We start from the raw sequence: 24,719 nt of genomic DNA on the forward strand, positions 1-24,719 counted from the left end.
CACTTGCCATTTTGCTAAAAGTCCCATGAAAACAGCTTCTTGTCCTAAGCATCCATGACTATACTGTGGATTCTTCAGTAACTGTGTTTTGTGAGGTGAGAGCTTATGTGGCAGAAAGGAGAAAGTGAGCCTGACCCTCAGAGACTGCAGTGTCTCAATTTGCGAGGAGCCCAAGGATGATGGGCAGATCCCGAAAGGAGGTTCAGTTCTTACCCCAGGAGTGTTTCCTCGCTGAGCTGCTGGGCGCCTTCCTGCATGTTCTGAGCGAAAGTCGTGAGGGGAAGTTTCTTCTGAAAAGGAAAAGAAAGACAGCTCCTAGCAAGGTAACTCTTCCAAACCTCCTAAGAGTCAGGAGGAAACATGGCACCTGCCAGCTCACATGCACAACCTGAGGGAGAAATCAGGGGACAATCGCAGGAAAGAGGAAAGAAAGCTCAGCTCTGATGGCTGGACAGAGCCTTTGAGAAACGTCAGCTCAAGAAAGGTAGGTATGACAATCAACGTGGGGCGTGCAAAGGACACGCTCTGCCGGTCTCTCCTGGGGAAGCCATGGGTTGCCCTGCAAACGAAAGCAGCCTTTCGGCTGGACTCTCGAAGCTGCTCTGTGCATTGGAAACGAGGGACCAGAACCGCTATCTGGTGACAAGGAAGGCGCTCTGCGGAGGAGAGGCTGTGCTGGGTGAGGGCCTGTAGGGCCTGGGTGAGGGCCTGTAGAGCCCATGCAAAGCAACTGGGACATGGCGGAGGTTTCCTTCGCAGAGGTTTCTTTCTCTTTTCATTATTTTTGGCTTCGTATTTTGTGGTTGCTTCTTCTTCTTTCTTGCATGTTAGAGCAATACAAAGAAGTAAATAAATTTAAAAAAAAGAACACCAAGGATGATCCTGCCATCCTGGGGGAAGAGAGGAAACATGGACGCACAGGAAGGGGCTGGAGAGGGGAAATCTACTGGGAAGGTCTACTCACGTGTCTCTTTTCAGCCTCAGTTCCATACTGTCCTTGCAAACACATCACCAGCCGCTTATAGGAATTGTGGCAAACAGACCTCACGTTGTCAAGACGCCGCTCAATCTAGCCGGAGAACAAATGGGGCAGGATAAAGCAAGGCATGTCGTTAAATGAAGAATTATCAGTCGAGGACTACCTGTACACCCAAATGTAACTGCTCTTTTACCTGTCCTTTCAGTCTGCTCCCTTTCATCCCCAAGTTATGCAGCTACCTAATGCTCCTTCCTCAGTTCTATGTACCATGCGCAGGGTGAGCTGTGTTCTACACCAGATCACATGCTCACATTTTTATTTAAAACTTTAAAGTATTTGGTGAGAGCCACTTTGGTGCAGTGATGAAGGTGCCGGCCTGGAAGCCAGGAGGAAGTGAGTTCCAGGCCTTCCTTAGGCATGAAAGCCAGCTGGGTGACTTTGGGTCACTCACTGTCTCAGAGTCATTGTTGGGAGAAAAATAAGAGCAGGAGTATTAATTAGGTTCGCCACCATGCGTTGAATAAAATACATTCAAGGTCGCAAAAGGGGATCACATGACACACACACACACACACACCCCGGACACTGCAACCGTCATAAATATGAATCAATTACCAAGTGGCTGGATTTTAATTATGTGACCATGGGGATGCTGCAACAGTCATAACTCACTTTTTTCAGTGCCATTGTAACTTCAAATGGTCACTACACGAAGCGTTGTCGAGGACTATCTGTACACTATAATAATATACTACACTGACATGTTATGACATCCTAGGTCAGGGGTGTCAAATTGGCTGCCTGGATGCGTCACGCGCAGGCCATACCCATCCCCGCTCCACAAATGGGAAAAATGTCACAAAATGTCAAGTGATGGCAACATGACATGACAAGTTTGACATCCCTGTACTACACTGACATGTTATGACATCCTAGGTTATTGGAGGGAGCTTCATGCAGCTGGAGAACTGGCAGCGGTGACTTCATACTGTTGTGAATAGATGATGAAGATGATGGTAATGATGATGATGATGAAGATGAAGAGTCTCTGAAGGACAGTGAAGAAGATGCAGTGAAGCGAATATGCCATGAAGGCTTACTGAATACTGGAGAGACCAAACTGGTCCAGATCAAATGAAGAACAGAAGGAAAGATACATGGCAAGGCAAAATATTACATGGCCAGTACATAAAAAAAAGCAGGCAAAAGCAAGAACTGGCAATGGGCAGGAAAGAGCAGGGAAGTTGAAAAAAAGAGACAGAAGGGCTAATTCCACAGGACCAAACTTTATCAACAAATACATACAAAACCTGAACTGAGAAGACAGCAACAGACAGCAAATGCTGCTTCTGCAAAGAAGCTGAAGAAGATCGCACAGACTGACCACAAACAAGAGCATGACAACAGAGTGGGGCATTGGAAGGTCTGCAAGAAATACCATTTGCTTGCGGGCAAGAACTAGTGGAATCAACAAATAGACAAAATAATAGAAAATGGAGAGCTAAAATGTTCTGGTCTTGGGCGCAATCCCAAAACATCTGGAGCACCCCTTGAATACGATCGGCACTGACAAAAGCACTATCAGTCAATTGCAAAAGACAGTTTATAACTTCACTAGGAACAGCTTATATCCTGTGACGATACACCATCAGACAACATCTGCCTATTCCAGGGCCTTGGAAAGGACTTGATAGGTAGATAAAGATCCCAAATCCAATCTAAACATTGGCTGACTGTGTGCCAAACTATAACAATACAATATTACATATAATATATAGTATAATAATACTGCAATCATTTATAGCACAGGTGTAGCAATTAAATTTGGTCTAAGAAATGTGCTACAATAGCAATAAATTGGGGTAAAGTCACAAACGTTAATGGATGGAAATGCTGAATGTCCAATCCATCAGAAGAAAGCCTACAGGTATCTGGGCATTTTACAGTTGGATGACATCAACTACGAACAAGTTAAAAATATGATTAGTAAAGAATACATCCAAAGGGTGGGAAAAGTGCTGAAGATAAAACTGAATGGTGGAAGCACCATTAAAGTTAACAATACCTGAGCCATACCTGTAATACAATACATTGCTGGAATTATTAACTGGACACAAGCTGAACTGGACAGTTTGGGCCAAAAAAAAAAAAAGAAGGAAGGAAGGAAGGAAAGAAAGCAAGAAAGCAAGCTAAAGACTATTCACAATGCATTACATCCCTGTAGTGATATTGATAGATTAATACCTGCCCTGCAGAATTGAGGCAGATGTTTACTTCAAGTCAAACAGTCAAAGAATGAAACACATGCATAGCCTGTTCATGTAAAAGAGCCAAGGACAAGCATTGATGATGCATTTTAAATATTGGAACTTACTGAATGTACAGGAAACAAAACATGAATATTGAAATAATAAAGACATGACTGGAAAACGGAGAAGCTAAAGTGCTCTGGCTCTTGGGTGCAATCCCAAAACATCTGGAGGAAAAGCATTACACGGTCAATTTCTACCAAAGTTAGAGGGGAAGGTGAATAGCAACAAAGCCCATGAATGACTTACATCACACACTAGATTTAAGTGTGATTGAAAAGAAGAAAATGGACAATTGATGTGGCAATACCAGAGGATAGCAGAATACAAGAAAATCACAAAGTATTCAAAATTGAAAAATGATGGCATAAACCGACCGTGATGGTCCCAGTGGTCATCAGCACTCTGGCTGCCATATCTTAGGCAACACTTAGACCATCCGTGCATTGACAAAATCACCACAAAATCTCAATTACAAAATGTCCCAGTGCTTGGATCCACATATATAGCCCATTGGTACACGACACTTAAGTTCTTGGGAAGAACTTGATGGATATGAAGGCCAACATCAGCTAAAGGACTGGCAGTTGTGACACTGCTGACAACAGTTATCAAAATCGTAAAGTTACAGATAAAAAGGGAAAATAAAATATACATGGGAACCTGCACTTTGAGAACTGCCAGGTGAGGGGTTGAAACTATATATAATTCTTAATTAAGAAGCTGAACGCTTCCAGATGGATGGCTCTGGCAGCCTAGTTTTCCTTGAGGGAGTGGGGTGGGAATGGAAGCTGTAAGAGGAAAGGATTCTAAATAAAAGACAGGCTGGTTTCACATGTTGTATTAATTTAGTGAATTACTGAACTGTTTTCACACTTCACAGTTAACCATGGCAGGATTCCTGCAGCATGCTACTTTAAAATCAATGCCAGCCAATGATATTATGGCTTCCCATGATGCATGAATCTGGCCTTTATCATGGGAGTCTACCAAAAACCATGGTATGAGGAATCACACAATAAAATCTTTGTGTAGAAGAACCTGTGCTATTGGCAAGACACAACTGATAAGCAACACACGTTCTCTTAAAGAGCTTTTGTCCAAAGGTCTGAGAAGTTAAAGCATGTTCACCAAGTTCGCCTGGGAATCTCCACATATATATTGCATTTTATTTTCCTGCTATGTTTTTATGAGCGGGGAAGGTTAAATGGAAGCCTTCTGGAACATTTTCATTTGAACACACCTGAAAAAACTATGGTTCAGCTGCAAATATAGGAATCCCCTTAAGACTTTTTAAGTGCTGTCTTTTTTTAAAAAATGTCTTAGAACAGGGTCTCCAAACCTGGCAACTTTAAAGACTTGTGCAGTTCTCAGGGATTCTGGGAGTCGACAGGCCATTGCTATAGTTGCCCACCCCTGAGCTAAATGATGACCTTGCTTGATAATGCTGAGATGGGGAGACCCAGCCCTGCCATCTGCCAGTAGGTCCTTTCTGAGAAGCAGAGGGAGGAGACGGCACACCTGCAGGGCCACTGCACCCCCAGGGGAATGGCTATTCTGAAGAATCTAGCTATGGTCCAGTGAAGCGAAGCAGCTCAGACAGAAAAGGAAACTCGCTGTGGGTCATGAGGTGGGGCTGGGCCCCGTTTGCAAGACTCCTCCCTAACTGGAGCTTTGTGTGTGTCCCCCACTAGCAGAGCCAAATGCTGCAACTGGGGAGCAAATGGCTCACGGTCATTTTTCCCCTCCAACAAAGGTGGAGCGAGAACTGAGTCCTCCTGCCCAGCTTCTTCTACAGCTCTCGGTTGAACACCAGGGGACACCACTGGTGAAGAAACTTCAAGTGAACCCAGCTCCTTCTTCCACACAACCGTCCCTCTACACAGGGCACAACAATGTTCTTCACACTGATTAGCACGGATGATACCCAGTCGGGTAATGAAATGCCTGTAAGCAAGCGACCCAGCTCAGAGAGCACCAGGAACTCCACAATTACTCGTATCCTTTTCATGAATTCAAAATCATGTTTATACTCTTATCTGTTATCTTATATATGCTTGACAAAATAAAATGAATGAATATTTTTTTTAAAAAAACACTATGGTTAAGAATCACTTAATTCTGTTATTTTGGCTTCCAATTATAATTTAAAATTATTGCTGAACAAATGCTTTTATTTTAATCTATTTTCCTACGGGACTCCCTCCATGTTATTATTGTTAGATGGCAAATGCCTACGTGGAAGGCCAAAGCAAAGATGGCAAGACACAATAAATGAAGACAGGAAAAACAGCTGGACCCAGGTGCTCATTTGATCGTGCAAGATGGTGCTTGTCAGTCCAAGACAATAAATTCTTATTACAGTCACAGACCAGCAAATTGTCAATCCAAAAAGTGCATCCCGCAACTGCGGGAATAATGCTAGGAAGATGATAATAATTCCTTCCATATTATGAACTGGTCACCGAAAGAGGCACAATTCCATTCACGAAAGAGTAGGTGCTGTCAGGAACAGTCAAAGAACAAGAAGGGGAGCCCAGTCGGCCTGGGGGAAGGGGTCCCTTGCAGCTCCCAAGGCCTCTTAGTCAGAGCTGTTTGCAGAGATTATGTTTGAGAGCAATAAGCCATTTAACTGTATTTACGGAAACATATGACATACTTCCTTCTGTTGGAAAGGACTCTGGAAACAATGAACACGCTGGGGAGAATATGCCAAAGAACAGAAACATTTGGCAAAAGCACAGCGCGTGAAGTTGGGCCTAAGACAAAACTTGGAAGTTTCTGCCCAGTAAGTGGATGAATAAGCAATTCCACCTGGGCGTCACAGAACCAACAAAGCCACGCCTGCAAAAAGCATTTGCCAATAGTTGGAGAGAATTCCTGGCTTCCCTCCATCTCCACGCCTCCAAATATTTCTTAGGATTACCAGGGCAACAAAATAGGAGAATGTAGGGAAGACTTGAGAAAAAATGCAGATATTTAAATAGGGATATTGACAAATCTGTTATCTTTTCCCTGTTCGTCTGATTTGGGTAGACCATAACCTAACTTAAATAAATGAAGGAAAGCTGAAATGTAACATTATTCAAAGAAAAGAGATTAACACTTTCACTTAAGTGGACATCCCCAAATTTGTAAGGTGGAATCTAGTAAATTATAAATGCACAGAATAAACAGGAGAGAATTGACAGTGTGGAACTTGATGGTGGAGAGTCTTCAAAAAAGCTTGCTTTCTCTTTCTACTGTATGGAAATACTTAGGAAATATAAAGAAGTGATTAATCCTTTAATGAACAATTAAAATTCTATCAAATATATGTCTCAGATTTTCAGAGGCTAACACACATATCTGGTACTGCTGCTGGAACAGCTTCTAGTGCTGATTTTTTTCAGATAATATGAAAAATATAAATGCATGCTTATTCACATTTCTGGTTAGGGGCACCAGATTGATAAATACTTGACAGGTTTTCCAGAAGGAGTTGCTGCCTTGATAGTCTTTTGGAAGAAAGAGTGAAAAACCTGAGTGCCAGCAAAGATAATATCCAGAATCTGCAGCAACATCTGAGAGAAAATCCCCCTCTACACGCAACCACAACTGGCAGGACTATCAAGGAAGCTCTGCCCATCAACTCTTCCGTTCCAAAGTTCAACTAGATTTAGCTGAATGTTCTGAGCAGAACCTTAGATGCATCTTGGAGATTTTCGTGTGCGTGAAAGGGACCACATGGAAGTTTGGACTTGATAAAGGTGTCTGCATTTTCTGAATCTCAGCTCACATTTATATTCTATTCAAATCTGCATGGCTGCGAGGTTAGATGTGGAATAATATCTCAGACTGATGTATCTAATCATAAGATTATGAGAGGTGATTCAAACAGGAAAGATGTAAGAATGTTGTGCCTTTATGCAATGAGCAACATTTGGAAAGAATATTGTGGATTTTTGCTCTTCAGCGAATTGCTGAGAAAAGGGCTAGTATGTGAAAGAAGGTTTACTGGACCTTTCCTGACTTAGAGAGAGCATATAGTAAATTGAATGTGCTTGAGTTATGTAATATTTCAAACAAATATATAGTTGAAAGTTCTTTGCTGAATGGAGCAAGAATGGAATGTGATGGAAAGAAAATGTGTGTGGGAATCAGCGGAATGTTCTGAAAATAGTTCAGCACCGAGCAAGGAATAAGACAAGGATCTCTGATGTCCTCTTGGTTATTTAATTTATTTACAGATTTATAATAAATTCTACAAAAATACATGTTTCATACATGCTTAGGGTGACACTAGAAACACACTGGTTGGGATGCAAATATGTGTGTACTCTTGTATGCAGCTGATCCTATGCTATGACTGAGGATGTAAATCAGGGATGTCAAACTCGCTGCCCGCGGGCTGGATGCGTCACGCGCCCACTCTTTTAGCGAAGGGAAAAAAGTCATGATATGTCACGTGACGACAACGTGACACTGTGAGTTTGACACGCCTGAACTAAATGATTTGCAGGGAATATTAGATAGAATAAGGAGTATGGATCTGAGAATTAATGTATGCAAAACCAATACAGTGGAGTTCAACAGGAAAAATGAACAATGGCAACTCACATACCGTTTTCCCCAAAATAAGAGAGGGTCTTATTTTCTTTTGAACCCCGAAATAAGGGCTTGGCCTTATTATCGGGGGGGGGGCTTATTATTTTGGGGGTGGAGGAGGTGGCGAGTGTGGGACTGGATGGTCCGTCATTGCTGCTGCCTCCCCTCCCTGTTCCTCGCGCTGACCGAGTGGCTGGCCGCCGCCTCATGGAGCAGGACTCTGCAATACTTGTTGTGGCATTGCATGCATGAATGGCAACACTGCTGCGAGCTTCATCATACCGGCACATCTGGCACCCTGCCGCTCACGGCTGCGCCGGTATGTCAAACCTCGCGGCAGTGCTGCCATTCGTGCGTGCAAGGGCACAAGCCTTGCAGAGTCCTGCTCCACGAGGTGACGGTGCGATGAGTGTCACAAAGACAGGTGGGGTGGGGGAGAAGTGAGGCGCATGGAGCGAGACATGGCTCCCCTTGCCGGCACAATAAGCCTTGCAGAGTCCTGCTCCATGAAGCAGCGGCGGGACATGTCAGGGCAGCAGTGAAGAACAGGGAGGGGAGGGCATGTCCCCCCCTTCCCCTCCGTCTGGCCTTGCCTCCTCAACTCGTTTTGGTTGTGCAGCAAGCAACCAGAGGAAATGGCAGAACCGGCTGCGCATGTGTGTGAGTAGTTGGTAGGGGGCTTATTTTAATGCATGTGCTGAAAAGCCCAATTGGGTTTATTATCCGGAGAGGTCTTAGTTTCGGGGAAACTCGGTAATAACAATGATAAACTAGAGTAATTAGATGATTTTGAAATAATAGAAAATACTTGTAGCTCGGGTTTTAGAATTTGGCCATGGTTCGTTCTCCAAGCTTGTTTCAATTTAGCTTCTGAACGTTTCGTTACCAGACTAGGTAACAGCATCAGCAATATTTTCTTGTCCTATTCTCCTTAGCTTATAAATGTCTTGTGTGCCATTGTGGTCAGTTGGTCGTGTGATTGGTTGTTCGTTCGGAGCTACATTTAAATTCTGAACAACTGATTGGTTCTCTTGTTGACTGTTCATTTGAATGGCCTGGTTTCCTACGTATCCATACGCTGGATCTAGATCAATGTGTTTGTTAATTGCTCCTTTGGTAAAATACCAGGCTTCCATAAATTCATATATGTGGCAGGTGCCTGCATGGCCAATGATTTTTGTTCCTTACCAATTAAACTGGTGTTGTTTATCATCAATGAGGTTTGAGATCAAGGATTTTTGGTTGTGCTGTTTAACAGCAAGTTGATGTTCCTTTTCAATTGCCTTCCTGTTTGTCCCACATAGAACTGGTTAAAATTGTTGCAATCGATTTTGTATACTATGTTGCTGTTGTCTTTTGTCTTTGACTTTAGATAGCTCTTTTCTGAGTGTAAATGTGGGTTTGTGAGCTATCATTATTCCTAGGGGCTGCAGTATTCGGGCAGCCATTTCGGATGTTCCCTTGATGTTTTGTATTATGATTGCCTGTGTATTTTGTCGGGGTTTGGATGACAAGGATCGTATTATGAAATTTTTTGGATAGCCATTGTGGAGAAAAACATCAAAAAGATGTTTCTCTTCTGCTTTTCTTAATGGCTGGGTGCTGCACTGTGTTCTGGCTCTTTTGGAAAGGGTCTTACGTGCAGTGGAGTGGTCGCTTGTGAAGTTTAGAATCTGCTCTCTGTGTGTGTGGATTTTTGGTATACCCCGGTTGTTAATTAGGCGACTGTTCTGTATCTTGGCAGGAGGTTTATTATGGTGGGAAAATAAATGAAGAATTCTGAAGACGTGCAAGTGCCAGCAGAAAGGCACTTTGCTCTATTCTGTGAAATAAATGTTGTTAAAATAAGCAAAAATAGCTGCCTATAAAGATGTGCTTCTACCTAGTTACAATATGAAAGTCAGAGTTGGGCATGTCAAGAAAAACCAAATGAAGAGATAAAGAATAAATGAGTGCCAAATGAGTGTGGACTGAAAACGAAAGTAGAAGAAAGAACCATTTGTGACCTCCCCTTTGATTTTGTTGGAAGCCAGCAAAGAAAGTTGCAGAATGTTGTGACTACAGAGAAGTTGCGATAGCTGTAAATACCAGAACAAGTCATCACTTCCACTCATTCAGTGCGGTTGTAAGTTTGAGCAAGTGACTGTTAAACCACCTATAATTTCTTTGGTTCACTATTACTTACTTGTTTATTTTCTATATATCACATAATGTTGTTTATCCACAAAAAGGAATATTGTAATATTCACATCTACAGATGTGTACATCTTAAATGCCAGTTCATTATCCTGGTGCAGCTTAACAGAAGTAGTAAAATGAGAGGATAAAAAGAAAGGAAGAACAATATTTATAATACAACCCTCCTCTGGGGAACACACGAGTACATTTTTTGGGAAAAAAAAATACTGAAGAACAAAATTCCAAATTGCTCACTGCAACATACATTTGCAAATGTGTTTTTTTTCCAGATGGGTAGAGACACACCTTCATGCTCCAATAACACCAAAACATTTCACTCTACAATAAACCAATAAGATTCAAAACAGTTATTTCTCACTTTCTCGTCAGCTTTAGACTCAGCAAACATTTTTTAACCCTGTTTCCGCTGGTGTGCAATTTGAAAAAAACCTCTTGTCTTTAAATGACATACTTGCTTTTCCCACTTCCCACATTTCTAAAAAGCAGCAATAAAAATTCCTAAAGGCAGCCTTATTACAGGAATTTAAGTAGAACCATTAATTAATTACCTGTAGCAAGTCATCACTGAGGACTTCAGTTTTCTCAGCTCTGTAAAAGAAGGAAAAAGACATTGAGCATTTTTGTACACATATTAAGGTAAGCAGGGTAGACCAAACATGGATTTTATCTAGAAATAGTAATCCTGTTGATTATGAAAGCAGTGTGCTTCTATCACAGGTGATACATAAGCATCAGATATTATAAAATCTTTATCTTAGTCACTTAATCAAGAGAATGATGGTAATATTTTTCTTCCTATTAACTTTCCAGATGGCTCCAACTAAAGTTGTTTATGTAGAGATTTGCAATTTCCCTGGGAACCAGCAGATTTTCACAGAAGCCTCTGAACTCCACTTGTGCTCCTTGTTTCCAGCCAGTGTTTTTTTCTCTCTCTTCCAGTGCCCATTACGGAAACTTAAATTTAAGAATTCAACCATATCAGCACTTTAAAGTTTTTTTATTTCCATCTTTCTGCCTTTTAAAATTGGGAACATGGTGCTTCCAGCAAAGTTTTTCTGGTTCAGGGGAATGTTTTAAACTGTAAGCACCCTGTCCTTAAAATGATATATTTCAAGCACAGCAGAATCTCTTATTTTGTTTGAGTTCAGTTTCAAGTTTATATTAAAACAAATCGAATCGATGTATGTATGGTACCCATAAAAGGGTTATGGGTTTCAGGTTTCCAATTGTTTAATATCAACTCCTTCACTAACATTCACTGCTGAACCACAACAACTTGGAGACGAGCCAAAGGTGGATATTCCTGGTGGAAGGAAGGACTCATCGTCCTAGGTTTGTGTTCAAAGGCACTGTATTCCTAAATTCTTGCACATGGTAAGTAAAAAGGTGATGGTGGCAGAACACCTGTGAACGAACTCTTGCGGAAGAGAGTTTCATTCAGTTAATCCACAAGGTCCTGGCTACAACCCACTTGTTGCTTGAATGGGAGCCACAAATCCATCAGGACTGCAAGTGATGAACCAATTTTTCCCCTCCCCTATCTAGAGTAACTCCAGGGAATGATGTTGTCAGTTTGCAGAGATGTTGGTTGACACACAGCAGTTCCATTTTGACCCTGACAATCTCCAGTTGGGGATTTCTACAGCAGATCCAGTTCGACCTGGACTGGCAATGCATAGCTGGACGGCATCAGCATACAAATGATGTCCGATATAAACAGCAATAGCAACAACACTTAGACTTATATACCTCCCCATAGTGCTTTACAGCATTCTTTGGGTGGTGTTCAGTCTTGGCATTATTTGCATATTGCCCTCAACAATCTGGCTCCTCGTTTTACCCATCTTGGAAAGATGAAAAGCTGATGAGTCAACCTTGAGCCCTGTCAGCATTGAACTCTGGGCTGTGGGCCGAGTTTGTCTGTGATACTGTGTTCTAACCGCTGTGCCACCAGGTGACCCCTCCCAACTGGTTTCATGCAGATGTTCAATTACATGGGGGAGCACTGAGTCCTATGGAACCCCTCCCATACCCCTCTGGAGAAATCAAGGATTATAGCCTATCCTTCCTGTAACTACTGACTGAAACTGCCTGCTCAGGTAGGCATGGAAGCACCATAACTCAATTGCTTCCAACCTCCAGCCGTTGCAGGTGACTCAGAAGGCTACTGCAGTTGATAGTTATGAATATTGCTCAGAAGTATAATAGGACCAGGTGTTGCACACAATTAAAAATCAAGGTCCTGACAACAGGACCTAATAATTGCTTAGAGCAATCCGGTCCTTTTAATGCCCTGACCATGCCTGAATCTGGGCTGATAGGAATCTACACAATACACCTGTTCTAGCATCCTCTGTGGCCGATGTACTGCTACCTTCTTGACAATCATCCATAAAAAGGGAAAATTGAAGATTGGGAGAAAGTGGCCAAATCATGGGTGGGTTTCTTCAGGACCCGGCACAACAGACTTCCCTACCTTAAGGTAGGCAACGTGATACCTTCCCTCAAAACAGTATTAACTGTCTGCCATATTCAGTTACTTACAGCCTGGGAAGTGGGGAGCTTCCACCTGATTCCTTCACTAACTTCATTAGTGCATCTGATCTAACTCTAACTCACTGCTGCATTTGTCAGCCATCAAGTCTGCTAGATTTTATGACGTCCCACTACTTCCCCCCAATATTGGTTAGCAAATGTAAAATTAGACTACAGAAAGTGTAATTCTCAAAAGGAAAGCAAGCCTCGCAAAAGATTCTTATCAAATAATACAATGCTGCCACTGAATTACAACACTGGCTGGACTCTGATGAAATGAAATATAGCTATTGTAACTTTTCTGGAAAGTAGGTCTCTTCAGAGCTCAATAAAAGAAGGCAAGCCTTGGCTTGGCTTTAAGGACATCCGCTGTCCTCCTCTTCCCCAGAAGGATTAATCCAAAGTTAAATTTCTCACAAATCATCTCTCTCAGACTCTGACACACGAGGCACTTGGAATGTGAGTTAGTAGAAATAACCTCTTTCAAAAATATGTAAAACCTGTTTTGGAACAAAAATGTTTATAAGAACTGACATACAGACGTCAAATTGCTTCCATCTGTATGATAGCAAGAGAACATCTCAATAACCTCACTGGCAGTTCATTAAAAACAAGTTTTTCTAGTGGCCAAGCTCTTTAGATTAATCTCACAAGGCAATGCAGAGTTCTCTCGCGATTCTGGAAGCACCACCATCCTTTCAAAAAACATTTTGCACGATGTACAAGTTAAGAGCGTCACTGAAGCCAACAGATCTACTTTTATGTGTAGGAAGCATACTTTGAAGTGTTATCCAAGGATACAATCACAAGCACAGAGTCCTGAAAGCATCCCACGTATCTGAACAAACATGTTGAGAAGAAGAAGAGCACAGACTACATTGAAATGGTACGACAGAGTATTCTCTTCCCCTAAAGAATGACTAACCAGAAAAGCATGTAACTTTCAGTCTCAAAATCATACAAGTGGTTGACTTGTATAAGCATCCCTAATATGCTGTTTTGGAAACAGACAAATTGTTAAAACACCAAGGAAGTTCCCCGCATACTTTTGTAATTGCTAAGAGTACAAATAAGGTGTGTCTATTGCCAGATCAAAAGAGAAAGAGACGCCATTAGCATGCAGAGAACCCTTCTGTAAATATTAAGAGGCTTTCCCCAGCAAATACAGAAAAGCCAACTGATCAGCTGTTTACATGGTTAAGAAACCACTCGGCTGCTCGACTGGTAGAACTCCAGAATGTCAGCAAGTATCTGGCAAAGGCAGAAAGCAACCAAGCTGCCAGATACATGTGCCAGAATTGATCCAATGCTAAAAGAGTGAAAATCTCAATCCATCTCACCCAGAGCCATGTATTCTGCATCTCTCCAGAACTCAGTCTTGGAAAAATAGAGTCTTAACTGAAGAGTTTAAAGAATTAACCTAAGTCCAGTTAGGCTTTTACATCAGACATGGCTTTATGCAAATGTAGGAAATAATGTGTGGTCAATTTCTCTTACATCTCCTATCAATGATGCTGTTGGTACTGCAATTCAAGAATCACTTTTATAAGACTAATGTTGTGATTACTGATACTTAACAAATAGTTTCTTATCAGGAAACTGTAATAATAACAATCAAATCAAATAAGCAGTCAGAAAGCTAGTATTAGACCAACAATCAAGCAGTCAACAATACCCCGATCAAGGAGCTACCAACTCAGACAAGCTATCAAACAGCAAACTGCAGCTTAATCAAGGAACCACCAGGAACACTCCTACCCACACTGACAGGGCAAGTCACTTGTACATAAATGAGAGTAAACCCCTCTCTCATTAGCACTGATGATACTACCTAGTTGGGTAATGAAACAACTGCAACAAAATAACCCAACTGGAAGAGCACCAAGGACTCAACAGTCCTCCTCTTCCGCCCTTCAACACAGATGAAGTTGGCTAGAGGGAGGGAATAAGGGTTTTGAGGAAGACTCTGCTTGTAACCTTGTCTTCATTTCAGGACTGTAGAGCTTTGGTATGGGCATGTTTGCAGCCCTGCTCATTTATTTGCTGTCAGCAGCTCTTGGATCTTAATAGTAGATGCTTGTAGCTGCATCCTATTCTGAGGAACACTATATTGCTACTACTATGACTACTGCAGAGAACACACCTAATACTGCCTCTTAGTTACCCTAAGTGGGTTGGGCTGAGAGGGAGTAATTGGCTCAAAGTCACCCAACTGGCTTTCTTGACCAAGGGAGACCTAGAATTCACCACATCCTGGTTTCTAGGCCAGCATCTTAGCCACCACACAAAACAGGCTCTCATTATTTTATCATCAGTCGCTCAGGTGTTTAGGCTGGATTTGGCATTTTTATCCACTCATTGAGTCCTTCCCAAGCACCTTGGATACAGGCAGATATACAGTATGTTCCTTCCTAGTGCTATAGGTATGTCACAGGAGGTCAGCTGTTCCAAGTAAAGCTGCCTTTTGCCACTGACCAATGGTGAATTTGTCAGTGCTGACGGTGTTCAAAAGTGGTGCTCCAGTTGCTTTGGGATTGGACCCAAGGCCCACCTGTCACTACTGGGACAACTTTGCTTTCCTTTGCTGTAGTCGTTCTAGCTGCAGATATTTGTATTTTGTGGTTTTCCCGAGTTCTTTCTCTTCTCTTCTGCTGCCTTCAGGTACCGTTATGACTTTTCTGTTTTATTGGCCACTGGAGTGTTACATGACAGGTGCTTGTCTGTTTGAACTCTAAAGTCCCACATCCCTTTAGCTTCTCCCTTTATCTATTTTATCTATTTTGTGGTCCCACTGATTCTTGTTTGCAGGTAAATGGTATTTCTTGCAGGTATTCCAATGTACCACTGTTGCTACTTTGTCATGTATTCGCTTCTAAGCTTCTTCATGACTTCACTATATCTGTATTTGTCAGCTTTAAGGATGCCCATGTATTTATAGTGGTTGTCTTCATCCAGACTTTTGATATTATTTCCACAGGAAACCTTGATTCCTTCAATTTTCACTATTTTTCCTCTGTTGATGAAAAGGGTGGCACATCTGTCCAGTCCAAACTCCACTGAAATATTTTGGCTGTACATACAGACAGTGATGAGCAATGATTCTACTTCTGAGGGTTTTATTCCACACAGCTTCAAATTGTCCATATAAAGGAGGTGGAATAGGCTGCCAGATGGTTTTTTTAATGATTGTTAGCCACGGCCTGACTTGTTCAGTAATGGCGACAGAGGAATCAGTGCAATGACAAACAGTAGTGATGACAGTGAGTCAAGAACATTCCTCTCTTAATCTCTCCCATTCTGACACTGTTGACCTGCAACTGTGTCTTCCATTGGGCCATCCATCTTTGTACAAAGCTTCTGATGTTTCTACTGACTCCTGTTATTTCTAGGCACTTGATTATTCAATCATATCGCAGGAAGATCTTCTTGTAATCAATCCAAGCCACATTTAAGTTGGTCTTCCTTCTCTTGCAGTTTTTCCAAAACCATCTTGTCAATTAGGAGCTGATCTTTTGTTCCTCTGCTGCTTGGGTAGTCTCCTTTCTGCTCAGGTGGAAAAAGCTTGCTTTCAATTAGTTGCTGTTGGACTGCACCTGCAGTCTTGAATGTTGGCACCGTGTGGCTTGAACAGATTGCTATGCAACATCTTACTTAAAGTGGCACATTATTTGGTAGCAATAGAGGGAGAAGACAACTTGGTGAGCTCTCACCTGCTGGATCTCAAAGGAACTGATTCTCTTTCCCTGCTGTTTAACATCTGTATGGAACCGCTGCAAGCCATTTGTCAATTTGGTTGAGATGGAAGAATAAATGAAAGTTTATGGTGTCCAGAGTAACTGGTTTTTTTTTTAAGTCAATGCTTTCATATGGCCAAGTGCAATAAGCCCAGCTAGATATCAACACACAATTGATCTCAACATTTTAAGTAGCCATGACATGGTTAGTGCTTGGATGAGAGAGCACCAGGATATCCCAATGGAAGACCAGACTCACGCTGGCAGAGGAAGCATGCTGTGCATCCTGTCGGTTAAGGAATTCCGGCTGGCAGGGTAACAGATTAACAGAGTTGGAAGGGACCTTGTAGGTCGTCTAGTCCAACCCCCAGCCCAAGCAGGAGACATCATTTCTGACAGATGGCAGTCCAGTCTCTTCTTGAAAGCTTCCAGTGATGAAGGTCCAGGACAAGAGCCTTCTCTGCCATGATGGAGGTCCTTTGGAACATCCTGCCCCCGCCCCCCCATTGAGATCTGCCCTCAACCCATTGAACTTCTGCTGATTGGCCTGGGGACCCAGTAGGGAAGTATTATGCTGGAAGTGATTGATGGACCAATTGTAGATCCCACCTCCTTCCCTGTGCATCCGGCTCCCTCCCCTCCCGTCTTTTAATCACAATTTGCATTCTTATTGTTTGTGTGTATGTGTGTGTGTGTATCTTGGATGCAGACACTGGAAGAGGATTTGAATGAAACTGCATCCAATGGAGGGGCTACAAGCTGAAAACATAAAACTGATTAAAACTGCAAACAGAAGACCTATGATCAAAAACGGTGAATATGAAACCTTCACAGAGCCATACCCCCATTACTCTCTCTCTCTCTCTCTCTCTCTCTCTCTCTCTCTCTCTCTCTCTCTCTCTCTCTCTGTGTGTGTGTGTGTGTGTGTGTGTGTGTGTGTGTGTGTGTGTGGGTGGAGCTACTAGATGGGAAGCCCAGAAAGCCCTCTTGCCTGCCCCGGGGAGGCCAGGCTTCAAGGGAGGCCAGCTTCAAGGGAGAAGGTGCCCTCCTCCCCACAGTACAATGACTTGGTTTGCTGCCAGGCCAGGGAGGAGAGGCAGGAAGAGATGGAAACACCTGAAGCCTTGTGCAGAAACCAAGATAAAGGGTGGCAATTGAACACAAGACCACCAAGCTGTGCAAATGGCAGCCTAAGGAAAAGGGGTGTGGGAGCCTCTTCATCCAAACAGCTGAACATTCCCTGCAGGGCTTCAGAAATCCAGGATGGGAACTTGGGGGACGCCTGACAGGCCCCTTCTGAGCCTTTCAGTTGTAATTTCATCCACTGCATTTTCTGAACAAAAAATTGGTGAGCCTTTACACTCTAAATAACCCAAAGGTTGGCTTGAGAATTAAGAGCGTCTTGAATATTGGGCATTCTAATGTCCCTTCGATTCCCTTGATTTAGAACTGTTTCCCCTTACAGAATCCACTGAGTAACTGCAGGAAATACAGTAGCTAAGCAGGGCATAAAAATGTCATAGGAACAACATCGTGGGAAAATAGGAAAATTTTTGGCTTGACCCAGACTTTCAAAATATACTCAGAGAACTTCCAAGAGGAACCTTTTTAAATCTCGATTGCAATGGAAAAGACCTCTAGTTGGGGACTTTCACATTCAGTGGCCAAATTTTTATTCTGAAAATAGCAGAAACTGAAAAAGACCAGTGCAAAGGCTCATGTAGGGGAAAAAAATAATAAAACAAAGATCATTCAGGACTCTTAAGTATTTGCAATTTGATTTGTAATACAAGATTTTGGATGTAGTATTTAGAATCAGTGGTCTATGGATATTGTTTTCAAGGACATTCTGCATACATTTTATTACAGTAACTCAGCAGAATTTCCCTAACTTTTTTGTTCCCCATTATCTTCTTCCAAGAGGAAGGTCAATTAAGACAATATTAAAAAGCACTTCATGGTATGGAAGCCCCCAAGAAACTTTGTAGCAGAGCTGGATCGAAGCATATCCATGCCTTCACTTTTGGAATTCAAAGTGAATTGCATTTTCCCAATCAGTTCTGTATTGCACATGAAACTGAAGTACAGGGTTGTCTATGAATTTGGACAGAAAGTTATTAATGCTGTAAAACTGGTGGGTTGAGTGATACCTAGAAAACAGAAATCAAATTAAAAACCACTGCATGCTTTTGCAAACAAAGTACTGAGTCAGCGGATATGCCTGAGAAAAAGTAAATGTGAAAGTGTAATTTCACAAAGCCTGTTGTGAAATCTTGGCAAAAGTAAAATAAAAAAAATCTTGGGCTATCTGTAAAGAGAAAAATTCTGAATTGTATATTAAGTCACTCAAAGGTCATAAAATTGAGCAAGAACAGAATCTGATGACACTGGGTGAGGAAGGCATGTCATCCTTTTGAGAGCACTAGTTTTTTTCAGGGGAGGAATGTGGAGAATAAAATGGGCCATCAAGCAACAGCCTCCTAAACTAAGAGATGCACATGGGAACGAGGCTCTCCAAGTTGAAGGCACAAGCATGAAGTTTGACATCTTATTTCAGGGAGCAACTCCATTTCTCGTCTTTTTAAACAATTTTAATATTTTAATATTTTTTAATATCTTTTAATCTTCAAAATTTAATCTGTTTTAAATTGATTGGGGTTTTAATCTGTCTGGGCCAAACTATTTAATTCGATTTTATTTCTGTTTTTAAATTTTGTATGTATATATTTTATTGTTGGCTGTTCACCGCCCTGAGTCCTTCGGGAGTAGGGTGGTATACAAATCAAATAAAAGTAAAGTAAAGTAAGTAAATTGAAGAGAGGAACTAGATAATATTTAGTTTAAAAATACCAGCAGGGCCCAGGAAGCTGAGTGCAAAATGAAACCATCACAATGCTAGACAGTGGCCAATTTGAATGCCAAAAGCCAGCTGTCTGGCCTCTTCTATCTGGAACACCAACCAGACAAGCTTTTTGGCTGCTGCTCTCCCACAACAGCTGCTTCTTTTATCCATTCTGCTTTTTGCAACATCTGGCACTGTGCCTAAAGGAACGTAGAATGACAGGATAGGAAGGGACTTTAGAGGTCTTCTAATCCAACCCCCTTCTCAAATGGGAGACCCTATACCAGTGGCCTGCAACCTTTGGGCACCAGGGACCGGTTCCATGGAGAAAAGTTTTTCCGCAGACCAATGGGACTGTGGTTTTGTTGCTGCCTGCATCCTGTGGAAGGGGCTTTGCTTGCTTGTGCAGATGGGTTTTTGGCACGGGGACTGGTGCTGACCGGGGGTTGAGAACCCCTGCCCTATACCATTCTGGACTAATGGCTGTCCATCTCAATCTTCCATTGAATTCCATCTTCAGGTGGATTTCCCACTGTAATCTCAATTTAGAAGTAAATGTCTGGGATCCAGCAGTTTAGAGCCAGTCTTTCTCCTTTCCTGCTGCTCATGTACCCATGGTCAAGGTAGCCATTTATTCCCCAACCACAAGCATGGGTCAGGCAGGCTACCAGATAAGGCAAGAGTAAACCAAAGGATTTTTTTTCCATGCTGGCCATGCTGTCAAAGAGAAAATGGAATCATGCATGGTTTTTAGTGTGGCTTAAACCATCTTTAAGGAAATAAGTTATTTAAAAAATCCATACTTCTTTTATGTGTTTAATAAACTTTCCCTTGTTACTTTTGGAATATCTCTGAGGCTTTTGGGAACCATATGCTATGCTGGAGTTGTGCCCCTCTGTCCTGGAATAGTTCCATAGAGCTGGGACTAGCTCCCCCAATGGTCATCTCCCACCAAGGATGCAGATAAGTTGCCTTGAGCAGTTAGTTCTCTCCTTTGTGCTTCTTTTATTCATTGCTTTTCTCTAAGACATACAGGTAGTCCTTGATGCATGACCACAATTGAGTCTAAATGTTCTGATGTTAAATGAGACATTTGTCAAGTGAGTTCTGTCTCATTTTATGACCTTTCTTGCCACAGTTGTTAATTCCTGCTGTTGTTAAATCAATAGCACAGTTGTTAAGTGATCCCCATTGATTTTGTTTATCAGCAGGTTGCAAAAGGTGATCACATAACCAGGGGTGCTGCAACCGTCATAAATATGAGCCAGTTGCCAAGCGTCCAAATTTTGATCATGTGTACATGGGGATGCCGCAAGGGCTGTGTGAAAAACAGTCATGTCACCTTTTTCAGTACCATAATCGAACTGACTACCTGTATTCATTGCAATGACATTTGCATGCCTGACTCTGGCTCCAGATGTTTGGTCGAGCTGGTTCAGCACTGTAGGAAGGCATAAAAACCATACATCCTTATTTCCCAAGAGTTCCAGATATTACTGCTTTTATGGCTTGTAGATTGACAGTCTGCGTTTACTAGCATGTTCATTTCTTGCATTTTTAACTGGCTTTTCAGCCTGTAGAAACACGAATATTAGAAAATTATAGATTTTGCTACCCTAATTTTTAGTACTACAATTTTTATGAATGATAACATACAAGCATGACCAGGAAACATCACAGTGCGTTGGAGGTGGCAGTAATCCGGCATTCAGTTAACGTCCTTTTAATGCTGAGATAAGCAGCAAGAAAGAATACAAAGTTCGCAGCTGCTGGTCTTTCCAGCAGGGCTTCTGCCAGGACTGGGGAATCTTATTCAGAACATTCCATTTCATTTGGCCTGCTCCTTGAGGCCCTGCACTCCGCATTTCCACATCTCCAAGATCTGGCCTGGTTTTTTACTTGCTAAGCAAGAGGGATACAGACAAGGACACAACTTTCGGACAGGCTGTCAGCAAACACACATCCTTGAGCTCTCAGAAACCCATCTTTCTAACTGGATTAAAACTCCCAAAAGTGAAGTGCAGAGCTCTGCAAACTAATCTAGTTAAAGTCATCCAGGCTCAGATGCTGCTTTAATTCCCACAGCAACGGCAACCCTACACTGAGCTGCTGCAGCCTGCCTTGAAGAACCAGTCTGTGACCGGGAACTGCATCAGCCAAGTGACGGTAGTTGGCAGAAGTCGGACAGAGAGGGCCTAGTCCTCTTCTATTCCTAGCAGGGTGGATAAAAATCAATGATTTTTTTAAAAAAATAAAAAAAAATCAGATTTTTTTTATTTAAATCGGATTTTTTTTATTTTTATCGAATTTATTTTAATAAAAAACTTTGGGGGTAAAAATCTATCGTAAGATAGTTTTCTATGTAAGATACATAAATAATTTAGTTTATTCAGCATGAAATGGAGCTTAGTTACGTAGCAGGAAGCTGTATATTCTGCAACACTGGGACTATCGGTGAGTCAACAGTGGGTCAAAGGAGTAGCAGAGATGACAGTTGCTCTTTAAAAATTATGATTTAAATCGAGCTGATTTAAATCAAGCCTTTTTACTAGTGACTTAAATCATGATTTAAATTGTGATTTAAATCAACTCGATTTAAATCAAATCCACCCTGATTCCTGGCATAGAAAAGTTACACTGAATTTGTTGTTGTTGTTCAGGATTGAAGGCAAAGCCACTTGGCATTTTCAAACTTGTCATTCCAAAGGTCTCTAATAACTTTAAAATAGTTAATAATCAATTTCTGGTACTGAATAGCAGGTGAGATTAGCAAACTTAAGTGCCCTTTAAAAGATGTTGTGGGCAAGATGGCTATTCTCATTGTCTCCCAGTGCTCAAACGCGCAGGAGATCCCTGTACTGCTGTCCCCTCATGAGGAGCAGCTGTGGGACCAATGTGGGTGATTTCCTGTCCTCACCTTGTCATTCCAGAGAGGTTCCAAAGAACTACCGTAGCCTACTCATTGGCTCTTTGTTCTTTGCTTTGTTTTCAGAGATATTTTCAGTCCACCATTCCTCTCCCAAAAAACCCTTTGATGGTTTTTTCCCTAAACATTAAACGCTGCCTCTACTCCTTTCAAATCTGACAATCTTTTAAAAAATACCCACTTTCCACACCTTTTAAAGAAATCCATTCCTAGATTTCCCAGCATCTTAATTTAGGCCCGTGGCTTGTTGTTTCTATATTATTCAGATGTCAGATGAGCTGAATATTTTATTGTGGAAATGAAAACAAAACTAGAAATATATATTTTTTTAAAAAAAAACAAAGGCTGTAGAGATAGAGATACAGAAAGAATTAAAAGGGAGATTTGGAAATGTCTTCTCTGATCAAATCAATTTTAAAGCAAGTCTTTTTGGTCAACTTAAAACTGGAATAAACTAGCAAGAATCTGTTGAATGAAAAATGTGTGAATTTATTCTCAGGATTAGGAATAAGGACTGGAGCTAAAACTACACTGTAAGGAGAGGGCAGTAAAGGAGACCAATATGGTGGAGTCAAGGAAAGGCCCGCTCACCAAAGTCTGCAAGATTTCCAGAAAGGGAGGAGGGACGAAAAAGCAAATTTCTCGATGCCTTTCAGAGCCTGCTTTAGAAAGCTGCTGCCGCAGCAGCAAACAATTTCCCTGGAACCTCCTTTTCACGAAGACTGAAGCCCCCCCCTCCCCCGAGCCTGCTGACGCCATCTTGAGACAAGCTACACTTTGAAGAAGAAAAGACATCAATTCCCTCAGGGGGGACCGAAGCAGGCAGGCAGGGGGCTTTTCCTGAGGCCTCAGCAGATGGACATTCAAGGAAAGTCACAGCACCAGCTCTTCCACACACCCTGAGAAAAGGCCATTTTTTGCTCTTCCCAAATCCAAATGGTTTTCATTACCAGGCTAACTTAAGAACAAATGCCAGAGTTTGTTTTTTTTCCCCTCCCCACACATCCTTCTTTATATATTTGATTTTATATATTGAAACTGCTCTAGGAATTCAAGGCAGCTTTCAGGGGAATCCCCTTCATGTTATCCCAACGACAGGGTTAGAGATAGTCATTTATTAGTTAAAACACTGTTTTTCAAACCTGGTGCCTTTAAGATGTGACAACTTCCATTCCTAGAATTCCTCACCCAGCATGCTTCCCTCCAAGGGCTCACAGGGGTTCAACGGCATTCCTTCTACCAATTTTCCCAATCAAAATGGGAATTTGTGAGGTAAGCAAAACCAAGAGTCAAATTTTTGCAAAGGCTGAAGATGGACTTGAACTTAGTTCTCCCCAGTCCTAGAATGACCCTTGAACCTAGTACATCCCACTCTTTCCCTTGTACCCCAATGACTGGTAACCTCCTCTGAAAGCACTAATGGCATAAGATTGTAATGCACATCCTTTAAAAACTTTGGGAAGGCAATTCTGACTCATCACTTTAGCTGGGTCCTGTCTCATAAAGTTCCACATTTGCCTCCAGCTCTAAATCTACAAAGGAAGGCAAGTGCCAATAAACCAGTGGAACCCTTTGCCTTCAGAAGTTGTGGTTGCACCATCACTGGAGGGTTTTAAGAAGAGGCTGGACAGCCACCTGTCTGGAATGGTATCGGGTCTCCTGCTTGAGCAGGGGGTTGGATTAGAAGACCTCCAAGCTCTCCCAAAGGTGTTTTTTCAAGAGGCAACTTGACTTTGTTTTTTCTTTGAAGATGTTTCGCTTCTCATCCAATAAGCTTCTTCAGCTCTGAAAGGATAGTGGAGAATGGATTTATACTTTCTGCAAGACAGCTGGTCATTTGTATTCCTTTTTACAGGGTCGTTGAGGCCACCTGGAGGTTTATCTGTCTTGCCAGGGTCACTTGAGTAGTGCAAATGGGTGTGTTGCCTTCCTGGAAATGTTGAAAGGACTGTGTTGTAGACTGGAGACTTCCAGCTCTATTATTCTAATTCTATGTTAGTTCCCCTGTTCACTGAATCAGTCCTGTCTCTCAAAGGAAATAAACGGGCACAGTTTACAAAACTATTAGTTGTACAAATGAATGCCTTTGGAAATAATTTTCAGTATAACTAGTCACTCTGCCAGCATTCACAGCCAGCCATCCTGCTTTGATTGTACTGAATGCTATAAAGTCAAACTGCTGCCAAGGCACTTCTTACAGAAGGCTTAATTTTCCTGATTCTTTTCATGGGTGATGCCATTCCTGTTTCCTATTCTTGGTGCAGGTTTGAGTTAGAGTAGTACGTACTAGCTCTGGAAAAAAGCTCAGCTCAGCTTGGTTTGCAACAGAGATCTTGTCACATGAAGTTTTCAAAGGCCTCTCTTATCCCTGTCTGCTTTCATGCCTACAACTTAAAAAAAAGCCTTGGAAAGCTCTTGGTATTGTTGTAAATCAGATTCTACAAGCATGTTAGAGTGCCTCCCTACTGTTCTCTAACTGTCTTATCCCTAAATTCCAGAAAAGCAGAGGTCACTTAATTGAAATCTCCTAGCTCTATGCTTATGAAATATGAGAGGAAAGCAAGCAGCTTCATGTCAGAGCTGGTTTATGGCATCACATAGCACCTAA

At 41.9% G+C, this 24,719-nt stretch overlaps 1 protein-coding gene across 1 annotated transcript in view; it reads right to left on the reverse strand.

The window, feature by feature from the left end:
• Positions 1–24,719, reverse strand: part of ARHGAP17 (Rho GTPase activating protein 17) — a 74,905-nt gene that overhangs the window by 29,430 nt on the left and 20,756 nt on the right. Inside the window, 3 exon segments of the mRNA XM_070954825.1 lie at positions 214–290; positions 965–1,069; positions 10,623–10,662. Coding sequence (XP_070810926.1) covers positions 214–290; positions 965–1,069; positions 10,623–10,662 — 222 coding nt within the window.

The sequence above is a fragment of the Pituophis catenifer genome, unplaced genomic scaffold (genome assembly GCF_029215685.1).
Source record: "Pituophis catenifer annectens isolate HBS135680 unplaced genomic scaffold, rPitCat1.0.hap2 SCAF_16, whole genome shotgun sequence".
Classification (NCBI taxonomy): Eukaryota; Metazoa; Chordata; class Lepidosauria; order Squamata; family Colubridae; genus Pituophis; species Pituophis catenifer.